This window comes from Canis lupus, chromosome 7 (genome assembly GCF_048164855.1).
Source record: "Canis lupus baileyi chromosome 7, mCanLup2.hap1, whole genome shotgun sequence".
Taxonomy (NCBI): Eukaryota; Metazoa; Chordata; class Mammalia; order Carnivora; family Canidae; genus Canis; species Canis lupus.
The window spans coordinates 69,529,176-69,541,946 of NC_132844.1; the positions used below are offsets into that span (position 1 = coordinate 69,529,176).

Consider the following 12,771-nt stretch of genomic DNA (forward strand, 5'->3'; position numbering starts at 1 on the left):
CTCTGTATTCAGTGTTTGGTCCCCCACCTGCGCTTTCTTCTGTTAAGGACAGAGCTGAGAGAAGGTGTAGGGCAGGGGCTGACAGCACCCCTCGGGAACAAGGGCAGGGGAGTTCTTAGCCTCATCTGTACCCCTCAGTATGCTTTGAAATACATACAATAAAATACAAACCAGTTACAGTGCAGTACAGCTCTGTCCAGGAATTGCTGCGAGACAGGATGCACCCAGGGCATCTACCAGGAGCCCAAGGTGAGGTGAGGCCAGGGGGCAAGGGCTCAGAACCTGTCCTCTGCCTGGGTGCCACATGAAGCCCCTCAGCCCCTGGGGAGTGTCGGAAACCACATCCCTTTCTAATGGACTAGAGTTCTATTAATTTATTTAAGGCAATTGCCATATTAGTTCTCAGGCCAAAGGATTTGTAAAATGTTACACCAAGAGATCAAACAAGCAGTCAAAAACCAGCCACTCGAACACACCCCTGCCCTGTCCTCTAGGCCAACAACTCTTCTCAGCTGCCTACTAGGAAGAGGCAGGTCCCAGGAGCAAGGCTCTTTGTCCTCAGGTCACCAGTGTACCTGGGCCCGGGCCAGAGGGATGGCCTGGACAGTAAGGTCTCTGTGCAGTCTACAGCAGATCTGAGGCCCGGGGAGCCTTGCAGCCGCGGCCAGGGTTGAACACGGCACCCTCGAATAAGTTAAATAACGAAGCTCTAAGATCACTAGCAACAACAGCATTACTGCACCTCCCCCCGGGGGCGGGGGGGGGCAGGCAGAGAGCAAATGTAGTGCTTAGAATAAAGAGGTGACCTCACTCCTAATGACCCCCGAGGAGGAACACAGGAATGTCAGGTACTGTTCTAAGGGACAAAGCAGTCCTTCCGGAGACTTCCTCTAAGGCATTAGGGTAAGCTGAGTCCCAGTGACTGTCTAGTTGTCTCTCCAGCTCTAGGCAGGACTGCCGGCTCTGTGGCTCCCCACTCCGTGCTGGCCGAGCCTGGGATGGCCTGGGGGTGTCCGGCAGGGTGGAAGCCAGGGGCCGAGTGGGCACTGGGCCTTGCGAGGCTGGTGGGCTGGTGCCACCCGACCCATGGGGAAGGGCAGTATTCCAGTCACACTGTCCGGGATGACCATCCCCTGTCGGGGCCTCGGATGGCTCTCAGCGGCTCATGCAGTTCTGGACATCCACAAAGCCCAGGCGTTGCCTGCGTTTGCGCTGCTCCGTCATCTAGGATTAGATGGAGGCCTGCGGGTCGGATCGGGCTGCCCAGCACCCGCCCTCCACCTCACCGCCCAGCCTCTTGCCCACTGGGCCCAGCTGCTGTTCAGCACTGGCAGCAGGCCAAGCCCCCCTCCCCCCGCCCCCAGGGTACACGGAGGATGTCAACCCCAAACCCTTGTCCTTAATTGGTGCATCGCAAACCCCTGATGCGCAACTGGGAAACCAGCCCCCCACCTAAACGAGGCACTGCCTAAGGCCACTTAGCCACTGCCAGCTGGAAAGAAGGGTGTTCTAGGCAAGAGGAGGTCTTGACAAGTGGAAGGATGCCTTGACTTCCCCAGTCACTGGTAAACCCCTCAGAGAGCCTCCCTAGCAGCTTCTAGGGTAAGGGGTGGGCAAGGGGGAGGACCCCTCACACAGCACCAAGGCTCCACTCGGCCATGTCCTTCAGGGTGCTTACAGGGGCTGCGAACCCCAGTCTAGCTTTCCACGGGGGGAAAAGCGTACCGAACCTGTCTTCCACCCCAAACCCAAGAAGGAAAGGAAAGAATGTGAAGGTCCCAGCACCCTCCCCTCCCCGCCGTGGCAGGCTGGGCTGCAACCTCCCAGTGAGGGTCTGGAGCTGCAGAGTATGGGACCCTAGGGTGGGGCCAGCATAGGCCTGGGTACACACCTGCTCCTTGAGCTCGTTGAGCTGGGCAGTGAGGTGTGACACCAGCTTCATGGTGGAATTGAGCTTGTCCTGAAGAATCCGGATCTCATTCTGCTCCCCTTCCCCCTCATTGCTCACCAGTGACATGGCCCTCATCCGGGGGAACCAATCCAGGTTCTTGTTCTGAAAAAGATCCCGGGCAGGATGAGCAAGCTTGGGCCTGGCCTCGGAAGGCCTTGTTTATAGAAGCAGTAATGTAGGGGGAGCCTGCTGTCACATCCTGGACAAACTGCTCCCCAGGGATATGTCACGGGAAAATCTGGACCGACGGGGTCCTCCCTGGAGCCAGAGAGCTGGCCGTGAACCCTCAATGGGGTGTTGAGGCCAGAGCGTGGTGACAGGCCAGTTTCCATTAGACAGCCTCAAGTCCCACTGGTATTGACACCATCTGTTTACTCTCTTCACACCCCACGAGAGGTGGAGGGGGGCCTCTGCATCAGGCCCTGAAGCTCCTTCCTTCCTCCCTCCCTTCCTCCCTTCCGCCCCACCCCACCCTACACGCCCCACACCCCAGGAAGCTGCGAGCCAGACAGATGGCACGCTGAGGGACAGGAGGCTCTGCCGAGGACAGCTGGCATCTGACACGTGTCTGAGAGGCAAGGCCACGTTTCCCAGGACAGAGGAGACACAGGAGAAGACCACCAGTTTCCTGGCCCCTTGTCACAAGCCATGAGTTCTCAGACCGACAGATAAACCTATACTAAAGATCTGTTCAAATTACAAACTTAAGAAACAAATAGAACCCTCCCCCCGTCCCCTGCCCCTGCCATGCTGCTAAATACGTCTTTTCTCTTAGCCTGCAATTTATCCATTGTGCAAGAATTTGAAGATGTACTACATTTGATGGAATGGATGGGCTTCATTTCCCCAAAACACTGCAAGATTTTTTTTTTTAATTTACTGCCTTCCCTCCCTTCATCACTACAGAAATTGCACAGATTAACTTTGATTCCTCCTAGGTCTGATAGTTTCAAAGTTTTTCCAAAAGCTCTGTCTCAGCCTGACCATACAAAGCTCAGGGAAGCTGCCCTTCCTCCTGCTGAGCTGGCTCCCTGAGGATGGTCCACAGAGCGGTGGCCCCTGCTCCCCGGATTCCTCAGGTTCGGGCACCCACAGGCCCTGGGGACACCATGTACATTTTTCGGGGCTGGCAGGTCAGCTGTGGGCTTTTTCCAGACAACAGCGCCCAAGCAGAAGAGCTCAGAGTCCCCTCCGGCAGCATAGGCAGCTGGCGGGGCCCTGGTGAGGATGGCATCCCCACGAGCGTGCCCAACTGTCCCGCCCACCCCCGGGGTCACACCTTGATCATCTGGGCCACATAGCTCTCGGGCCCTGTGTAGTCCGTCTTGTTTTTCACTCGGACCAGCACAATGAAGTACAGGTAGTTCCACATGTTATGTTCAAACTTGATGTGCTCCTCAAATGACACTGTCTTGTTATCGAATTTGTCTCTCTCCAGACCTGTGGGGGTGCAGAGGGGGAGTGAGGAGGACAGAGAGCCGAGGTGGGGCCACCTGGTGGAGTAGACACCGCCTCTCGGTGTGTAGCGGGTGTGTGTCCTCGGCCTAACAGGCCAATGAAGGTGAGTGACGGCCCCCCCGGCCCCCACAGTCGCAGCCCTCCACCTGGGGGCGGAGGCCCAGGGCAGCCAGCGCTCCCAGCAGCTGGGCAGGCAGGAATGGCTGAGAAGGGTCTGTCCCACAGGTGACACCTGCTCCTTAGCCTGTGGTGAGCCACTAGCACTTCACAGCAGGAGCGGGAAAAGCCCTGGAACGGGGGTCAGAGAGCCTGGGTTTCCTCCATAAACTGAGAAGGCCCTTCTCAGGGCCTTTCTGAGGCCCTTTCCCACCCCTTCTATGACCTCAAGTTCAGGCAGGGTCCTGTTCACCTCAGGACTGGCCTGAGCAAAAAGTCCCGGAGCCACCAGCCCCAGGGCAGGGCCCTCTGGTGGCCACGCGAACCTGGGAAGGGCCAGACTGAGGCTGCCATGCCCCCCCCACACGCCCAGTCAGCCCGGGAGGCAGGAACCAGGCCTCACCACAGATGAAGCACGTGGTCTTGAGAATTTCTTCCTTCTTCTGCTTCTCGCTGCGCAGGTCAGCGAAGGTATCGATGATCACCCCAAAGATGAGGTTCAGCACGATGATGATGACAATGAAGAAGAACAGGAGATCATAGACCACTCGGGCTGGGAAGAGAGACTCCTGCAGGGGTGAGGCAGGGAGGCTGGGCCCAGTTCACCAGAGCAGGCCAGACTCAGGCAGGGGGCAGGGCAGTGACAGAGGAGGCCAGGCCCTCAGCAGAGGGGAATGAAGGCCTCTGGCTCCCAGGACCCTGAGGGAGGCCAAGCCCACCCAGCCAGGCTCACTCTGAGCAGCAGGACAGCGAGCACTGCAACCGCAAGCCCTGAGTGCAGGTCAGGAAAGAGCAGATGCCGGATCCCAGCTGGGCTGAGCCCCATGGAAGGAGTCCAGCACAGGGCAGTAAGGCTGGAGGTCGAGGCTTGTCTCTGCCCCTGACTCTTGGTTGGGGGCAGAGCCAGTTCTGAACTCCTCTGCCCCACCCTGGGGATGCCTGGCCTCACACATTCTGGAAACTGTCTGGCCCAGGGAAGTGGCTTCTCGCTCCCATGCGACCGGGGACAGACTGACTACCGGTGATGCCTGGCTGCCTAAGTCAAATCCTGAGGCCTCCTTGTGGAGCCAACTCAGCTTCCCCACCCTGCCCACCCCAAATGTGGGCTGGGGCCCTGCCTCACAGAGGAAGCCAGGGTTGCCGGGGATCCGCCCGATGTCTGACTCATGCCTTCCCTAGCCTGGGCAAAGCCTGGTTGCCAAGGTTTTAGAGCAGCTACGGTGAGCTGGTGGGGGGTACAAGCGGAGTGGGGCGGGGAAACCCAACAAGCTTGGGAGCGCTGCTTGACTTTGGCTCGGTGGGAGAGCAGAAGGGGATGCATGGTGGGGACCAGCAACACTGCAGATGGTGGGAGGGCCAAGCTGCTTGCTCTGCCGGCCTGTGACCTGAGGGCAGGACCCCACCATGGCTGGCTAGGCCAGGCCTTGGGCAGCATGGATCTGGGAGTGGGGCCAGGGATGCTCACGTCTTTGGAGGGCTTGCGGAGAATGTCGCCCACGCCACCTCCGTTGCGCAGCCCGTGGTTCATGACGGTGACGATGCACATCAGCAGAGTGTCACAGGCCCGCTCCGTGCTCTCCAGCTCTTCGTTCCCTACAAGCAGAGTGTGGGCGCACACCCACATCAAACCACCTGCCTCCACGCCCCTCCCCCAGGCTCCCTGAGACACACTGCGCTCACCTTCCAGGACCTCGGGTACCGAGACCCCGGAGTCACAGTTCAGCTGGTCCCCACTGCACGTGCCCACAAACGTGGCAGCTCCATGTGGCATCCCCAGGGGGCTGGCTAGAGAGGACAGGGCTGAGGTCAGCAGGATAAGGACATGGCTGGCCTGATGTACCATTCCCCTCGTCGTGTCCCCAGCATCACATCCTCCACGAAGCCTTCCCCCATCCTGCAAGCTCCCCACTGTCAGGCTACGAATGAAGGGTCTTCATGCCCTGTCCCCCCCGCCCAGCTCCGGGCTGTGTACTGAGGGCAGGAAGGGGGTCCACACCCTTGAGCCTGGCACACAGGCAGTCCCTGCAAATACTGAGTTTAACATGAATGCCAGGGTCTGCAAGCAAGAAGCTCCTTAGGGAGCCGAAAACCAAGGCTCTCCCACCCCCTCAGCCTGTGCCAGGGCGACTGGTACGAGCTAGCCCTCCACAGGACCCAGGAGGAGAAACTGAGGCAGGGAGCCTGGTTGGATAAGCACTCCCAGGGCCTGATCATTTGTGCAGCCCCCCTCCCCCCACCCATCACAGAGAGGAGCACCAGACCTCCTGAGTGATTGCCGGGCAGCCGGTCAACCTCGAGGATGAAGTCATCCTTGAGGAAGAGGAAGCCAACGATGGAGAAGAGGTAGACGAGGATGAGGGCCAGCAGGGCGGTCAGCAGGATAGAGCGGCCATTGCGGGTCACGCTCTTGATGACATTGAATAGCGTCTCCTCACGATAGATGAGGTCAAAGAGCTGCAAGGTGGGGATACGGCCTTGAGGGCCTGCAGCAGCCACCAGCTCCCGGTGGCTTCCCACAGGCTCTACCCGAAGGAGCTGCGCTCAGGCAGGTGGAACCAGCCTGGAGGACCTGGAGGGGGAGGCCACTCAGAGGAACCTGGACTTCTAAGCCCAAGGGAAGGGAATGGCCCCGGAGAAGGCGTAAAGGGTGAATGGGCAGACAAACCCGCACAGCGCTGGGGAGATGGACAGCTCCTAAAGTGTGCCTGCCATCTGCCAGGACATACTCTGTAGAGTTTTAATGCATTAGCTCATTTCAGCCTCATGACCATTCTAGAAAATAGGTGCTGTTAATTATCTGTGATTTACAGAGACAGAAAAGGAGGTGTAGGGCAATTAAGAAACTTGCCCAAAATTACAGAGCTGAGAGTGGCCGAGCTGGGAAACAAACCTGGGCAGTCCAGCTCCTCGGGAGCTGGGCCAGATGGGAGTCAGGAGTGGCCATCAGGGCTCTGAAGGCCAGGCTGGGGTCAGGCAGAGGAGGACTCTGGAAGTCCATGCCTTCCAGCCCCGCAGCAAGAGGACTGGACAGAAAGACCAGTGTGGGGGAACCGCTAGCAAGCTGAGGGGCACACGCCCCTGCCAGCCCCACCCCCAGCAGACTCACCAGGATGCTGTAGAAGAGCTCATGGACAAAGAGGCCCAGGACACTCGTCAGGATGTAGCCCACGTGGTAGAGGAACTCCACGTCCATGACCATGGCCTTATAGCCTCGGATGAACGTGCCGCGGTTGCCCACAAAGCTCACCACAAAGACGATCTTGTTGGTCAGCTGAGGGCAAGTATAAGGCATGGGGATCAGTGTCCCACCACCCACCCCAGATGTCCACTCTCTGCAGCGGTGCCCCTTCTGTGGAGCAGATCTGAGCTGGTCCTGCTCACACTGGCAGGCCTGGCATTAATGAGACTGCTTCTGGAAATGTATCTGGGCTCCTGGGATAGAATAGGGGAGAAGCCCCTGGGGCCCCTGGCTCCAGGAAGAAAGTGAGATATAGGTGAAGGAGGATAGAATCGGATAAATCAACCTTGGCCTTTATGGTGACTTGGTAAGTTAGGAAAAGGCGCCTGCCCCACCGCCCACCCTTGCTCCAGGTACTTTTTATTTCCAGCTGTCAGGAATTGTCAGAACATACACATCTTTGATGTCTACAGTGTGAATAGTGCCCAGCAGACACCATGTACACGGCAGCCCTGAAGCTGGTGCCCCAAAGTGACCCCTAGCTGACTGGCTCCAAGTGCCAGTTGCCCCAGGTTGTCTAAGGAGATGGAGGAGGCACAGATCAGTCCTGCCCCTGGATTTTTAACAAGCCTGATCCCAACACAAGGACAAGGGGGGCTGGGCAGAGCAGTGGCTGCTGGGAGGCGGCCGGCCTGCGTGAGGGCCAACAGCACCATGAGCATGGGGGAGGCATCAGGCACTCACATTGAGGGCACCCAGGATGTTGAGTGTGGGCCCAATGCCCAGGTAGTAGATGGAGCGCAGGATGAGTGCCACGATGAGGGGGCGGATGCTGTAGCGCTTGGTGAACAGGGCCACAATGGAGAAGCAGATGAGAATCCAGAACAGCAGTGAGATGAGTGGGGAGCCCAGCACACCTGGGGCAAGGGGGCAGGGGTGAGCGCTGGTCAGCTAAGCCCACCACAGCCCCAGCCCCCACAGACTCCAAGAAGCCACCCCCTCCTGGAAACCTTCCCTCATAGTATGTTCTTGGTCACCTGGTAATAGGGCCCCCACCATCACACCTGCCTGTCTAGGTTTAAGGCAGGAGGCCCTACCCAGCTGCTGCTACCATATCTGAGCTCTGCCTCATGTTTGTGTGAGAGAGAGACAGAGAGATATGTACTGTCTCCAGAGGTCAAGGACCCTGCCTGTGCCACAGACCACATCTCTCTCCCCACAATGGAGTGCAGAGCCCAAAGAGCAGTGCAGGGGTGCTCTTCCCCACTCAGCATCTGGTCCCCTCAGAGCCTGGCGGCCCCATGGCTCTGCCCAAACCCAGGGAGGGGGCGTGGTGGGCTGCCAGCCTTGCATCCCCACCTGTGGACGCGCCCTCCATGTAGGGGTAGAAGAAGGCAATGATGATGTTGATAAAAACTGCCAGGTTGAAGGAGATACTGCCCCACAGGGTCATGCGGCGGGAGAACCAGTAGATCAGTGGCATGCCTGAGGGAGGAGGGTGGTGGCAGGCTGGCGTGAGTGGGGGTCTCTGATCAACACTGTCCACCCACCGCACGCAGGCCCCTGGTGCCTGCACGAGTTCCAGGCCCCACTGCAGGAGGAAAACGTGGCTGGAGCCCTCCTAGGGGTGGCATGCGGTGAGACAACCACGGGTACGTGAGGGGGGGGTTCTGCAGGGGGCATCACTGAGCAGCTCCAGGCCCAGCCTTGCCCTCCCGCCCTGCTGGGGTCCTCACTGCGGAGCTTGCGCTGCCATTCCATCTCATTGTGCAGGAACGAGGACTGGTCGAAGAAGTCGCTCACTTTGCTGCCCTGCTCATCCTGCTCCGTGGTGGTGAAGAGCCGGTGCTTGGTCTCCTCGGTCAGGAACTGACAGATGCCAGGCACCGGAAACACGATCTGCTCCATGCTGCGGTCCTGCCGCACAATCTGGGTGCACACAGGCACGTGGTCACACCTAGGCCGCAGCCACCGAGGGCCAGGTTCACCGCCATCACTCACAGCCCCCTGCTGCCCTCAGGCCCACCTCTATCTGGGAGGTGTGGTTCTCGTAATAGGCCAGGGGGTCCTCCTCCTCCTCCTGTGCTGGCGCCGAGGACTTGAGCATCTGGGACAGCTGCTTGTTGTTGAGGCTGAGCTGGGGGTAGAGGGGCCGCTGAGTCAGGCGGCAACTCCCTACTGCTAGGCCTGGCCCCGGAGCCCAGCCAGACCCAGCCCAGCCCAGCCCAACGAGGATGAAGCCCCAAATTAAGAGGGGGGAGGGGGAGAGCCATGTCCAAACAACCCCACAGGACAGTCAGCGCCCTCCGCTGTCCTGCTCTGGGCTTCCACTCCGTCCAGGTTTCACCCGGGGCCACCAAGGGCCACCGGGCCGGCTCCTCCCGCCCTCAGCCCTGTCCTCTCCCCCCCAATTCTAGCTCTTTACTCAGCTTCAGGCCACGTCCCCGCCGCACTCCGCCCGGAGCCCCTGGCGCCGACCCGCCTCATCCCGGATTCCCACGGGCGCCCATCGCCGCCCTCAATCCCTAGCCTCACCCCCAGATACCGGCCGCTCCAATCTCTCGCCCAGCCCCGCCCCTAGATCTAAGCCCTGCCCCACATCCTGCCTCATCCTCGGGCCCCCACCATGGAAGAGATGCCCTCGGCCTCCTCCTCTTGGATGCGCTTCACCGGCTTCAGCAGGTGCTGCAGCTGCTTGTTGTGCCTAGAGAGCTGCGAGAGGGCGGGGCCGAGTCACGGGGCGGGGCCGAGTCACGGGGCGGGGCCGAGTCACGGGGCGGGGCCGAGTCACGGGGCGGGGCGGGGCGGGGCCGGTACCTGCAGCGCCAGGATGTAGATGTTGTGGCCCACTTCCCGTGGGCTCACCTCCGAGTTCTCACGCTCGTCCTCCTGCAGGTAGGCTTTCTTGATGACGTCCACCTGGTGGGACAGGGCCTGGTTGAACGCCGTCTTCCTGGGGCTAGGGAACTACCTAACACCCACCCACCCCAGCCCACCCGCACCTCCCCCAACTCCCGCCTTCCCACCTGACCCCTGGCCCAGCCTCACCAGCTCCTGGGGCCGCAGGCTGATGAGGATTCGCTCCGCGTTTTCACTGTCGTGCCGGCTCTCCATCAGAGCCAGGAGCAGCTTGGAGGCATTGTCCTGTGGACAGGTGGGGAGGAGGGCAGGCCACAGTCTGAGGGCCCCCATAGTGACCCCCACAAACCCTTCCTCTGTCTACTTCACAACAGCCTCCCCCGGCCCGCAAGATGTGTCACCACCTTTGCATTCCCCACTGTTCCCCAGGACTTGCTGAGAAGTGCCCTGCAACGCCAGCCCACCCGCTGGCTGCCTTCACCCCCACCCTGAAGCGGGTGCACACAGTCCCCCAGATAGCAGACACCTACACAGGAGGCCCTCAGATAAACCCAGAACACGTTTGCTCACACTCTCATTCGTGTATGCTTATGAACACGTACACATTAAACACATCACCACACCCCAAATGCACACTCAACACATGCACCCACGTCACATGCACACTCGTGTGAGCTGCCAGGAGCCCCACCTTGAGCTGCAGCACCAGATCCATGCGGTACTTGCACAGGGGACTGATGTCATTGAGAATCAGCGCAGTGATGATGTCTATGCCATTGGACTCGTGTGTCACGATGCAGGTCTGGCAGGAGGCAGTGGGGGTACATGGGGCCCGGGACCCTCAGAACTGTGGCAGCTCCGGAGCCCTCAGTCTCTCCCCAGCCCTGCCTGCTCCATCCACCCACACGTCCACGCTGCCATGATGGCTCACCTGGTTCTCGTGACAGGGGCCCTGGCAGTACTCAGTGAGGGTCTCCAGGGTCTGGATGACGAGGCCCACATTGTCCTCATTGATGTAAAGGCCCAGCAGCCCCAGGCCGCCGGTGGTGCTGCCGCACATGATGTCTAAGAACTGGAGTGTCTCACACACCAGGTTGTAGTTGGTCTTGTTGTTCTGAGAGCGCAGGAAGTTCTGCAGGGCACAAAAGGGTGGGCACAGCCGTCACAGGGAGGGAGAGGCCTGGGATGGCGGCCCTGTGTGCGGCAGATGGCAGGCGTGGTGGTGGAAGGGGCAGGTGCTCACCTGCAGGTCCCGGTTGTGATTCTCACAAAGCAGCTGCAGAAAGCGCAGGATGGGCTGCATGATGAGCACGGACATGCCCATCTCGTTGCTCTGTACGCGCTCACCCACCTCGTGGCCCCGGCGCAGGCTGGGGCCCAGTGAATAGCGGGATGGGGAGCCTGGCATTGAGAAGGAAGCCACGCGACCTGCAGGGCAAAGCCTGGTGAGGCTGGGCTGCTGGAAAGGACCTCACTCTCACCCTATGTTCACCCTATGTTCCCACCCTCAGGCGCCTGCCTGCACCTCTTGCCCTGTGACCACCGCACCCTATACCCTCTGACCCCGGCCGGGCACCCCCATCCTGTACCGCCATGACCTCTGACCTTTGGTGGTGGGGCCTGCCGGTTCCCGGTCTTCACGCGGCTGGCTGCCCAGGTCGTTCATGTTGACAGCCACCGTGGACTTGGTCTCCTGCTGGGCCCGCTTCATGCGGTCGTGCAGCACTTTGAAGAAGCGCTCTGACTTCTTGTCAGTCATCATCAGGTTGTAGAAGGATTTCTGGGGAAAGGGTGGCTCTCAGCACTGGGCCTGGCTCTGAGCAGCCCCTGGTGAGTCCCTGGAGGGCTCTATCCCTTGCTGCAGGGATGAGGTGGGGCCACAGATGGGTCCCCAGACAGGCTCTAGGACTACTGCTGGGGCTGGGGTGGCCGGGATTGGCAGAGGCGGAGGGGAAGGGTCCCAAACTGCTATCACAGCGATGCTGGAGGCCTGCACCAGCCTCCTCACACCATCTGCATGTACCCTTGGCCCTCCATCAGCTCCCCACACAGCAGGTGCCCCTCGGAAGTCTGAGTCTTGTCCTTCCCCTGCCCGAAACCCTGCAGTGCCCCATCTCACCCACAGGAAAAGCCGCACCTCACAGCAGCCACAAGGCCATCTGAAGGCCTGCTACCTCTCTGACCCCAGGGCCCACCACTCTCCCCTTCTCTCCCTTCTCCTGCCACATCAGCCACTTCCCCTTCAAACTTGGCCCCAGCTGCCTGCTCCACCCTGATTGTTGTCCCAGCACCCCCTTGGCCCTTCACCACTGTCTAACACACTCTCTGCATCGTGTAGGGATTGTAGTTATTGGCTAGTGTCCCCCCCAGGATATAGGACCAATCCACAGGATGTATGGATTTTGTCTTTCTTGTTCACTGCTGAATCCTTAGTGCCTTGAACACTGACAGGCACTTGGAAGGCATGAGTATAGCCTTATTAAAACAACACGTGGGGGCAGCCTGGGTGGCTCAGTGGTTTAGCGCTGCCTTCAGCCCGGGGTACCATCCTGGAGACCCAGGATCGAGTCCCACTTCGGGCTCCCTGCATGGGGCCTGCTTCTCCCTCTGCCTGTGTCTCTGCCTCTCTCTCTCTCTCTCTCTGTGTGTCTCTCATGAATAAAAAATAGATGATAGATAGATAGATAGATAGATAGATTAGATAGATAGATAGATGATAGATAAAATTTAAAAAAAAAAAAAAAACATCACATGGAGGGTGCCCGGGTGGCTTAGTCAGTTAAGCATCCGACTCTTGGTTTCGGCTCACATAGTGATCTCAGGGCCGTGTTGGGCTCCACGCCTGGCAGAATCTGCTTAAGATTCTCTCTCCCTCTCCCTCTGCCCCTCCTCCCTTGCTCACTCTCAAATAAATAAATCTTTAAAAACAAAACAAAACAAAAAATCCAAGGCCTGAATGAACGAATGGGGCTAGAGCAATCCTAGGGGACTTTTCAGAGGAGGCAGTCCTTCAGTTAGGCACCAGAGGCCAAGGAGGATGTAGAGGGGGAGGCAAGGAAGCCTGAGCAGAGGCTGAGAGGCAGGGATGATGGATGTGATGTGGGCAGTGTGCTAGGGAGACAGGCGCAGGCCTGGCTTCAGCAGGATGGTATGCGTGGGTAGAAAGAGG

The 12,771-nt window shown here is 59.4% G+C and overlaps 1 protein-coding gene across 5 annotated transcripts in view; it reads right to left on the reverse strand.

Moving 5' to 3' along the window:
* Positions 1 to 359: 359 nt before the first annotated feature.
* The window catches only part of ITPR3 (inositol 1,4,5-trisphosphate receptor type 3), a 68,242-nt gene continuing 55,830 nt past the window's right edge, over positions 360 to 12,771 (reverse strand). For all 5 annotated transcript variants that reach the window (XM_072833419.1, XM_072833420.1, XM_072833416.1 and 2 more), the window contains exons 40-58: positions 11,208 to 11,382; positions 10,846 to 11,030; positions 10,534 to 10,734; positions 10,294 to 10,404; positions 9,792 to 9,887; positions 9,561 to 9,662; positions 9,369 to 9,455; positions 8,770 to 8,880; positions 8,480 to 8,672; positions 8,103 to 8,228; positions 7,488 to 7,660; positions 6,672 to 6,836; positions 5,827 to 6,019; positions 5,246 to 5,350; positions 5,031 to 5,158; positions 3,969 to 4,134; positions 3,231 to 3,391; positions 1,892 to 2,053; positions 360 to 1,224 (exon numbers count right to left, since the gene is read on the reverse strand). In XM_072833419.1, coding sequence (XP_072689520.1) covers positions 1,156 to 1,224; positions 1,892 to 2,053; positions 3,231 to 3,391; positions 3,969 to 4,134; positions 5,031 to 5,158; positions 5,246 to 5,350; positions 5,827 to 6,019; positions 6,672 to 6,836; positions 7,488 to 7,660; positions 8,103 to 8,228; positions 8,480 to 8,672; positions 8,770 to 8,880; positions 9,369 to 9,455; positions 9,561 to 9,662; positions 9,792 to 9,887; positions 10,294 to 10,404; positions 10,534 to 10,734; positions 10,846 to 11,030; positions 11,208 to 11,382 — 2,709 coding nt within the window. In that variant the 3' untranslated portion in view covers positions 360 to 1,155. The remainder of the gene's footprint in view (positions 1,225 to 1,891; positions 2,054 to 3,230; positions 3,392 to 3,968; positions 4,135 to 5,030; positions 5,159 to 5,245; positions 5,351 to 5,826; positions 6,020 to 6,671; positions 6,837 to 7,487; positions 7,661 to 8,102; positions 8,229 to 8,479; positions 8,673 to 8,769; positions 8,881 to 9,368; positions 9,456 to 9,560; positions 9,663 to 9,791; positions 9,888 to 10,293; positions 10,405 to 10,533; positions 10,735 to 10,845; positions 11,031 to 11,207; positions 11,383 to 12,771) is intronic.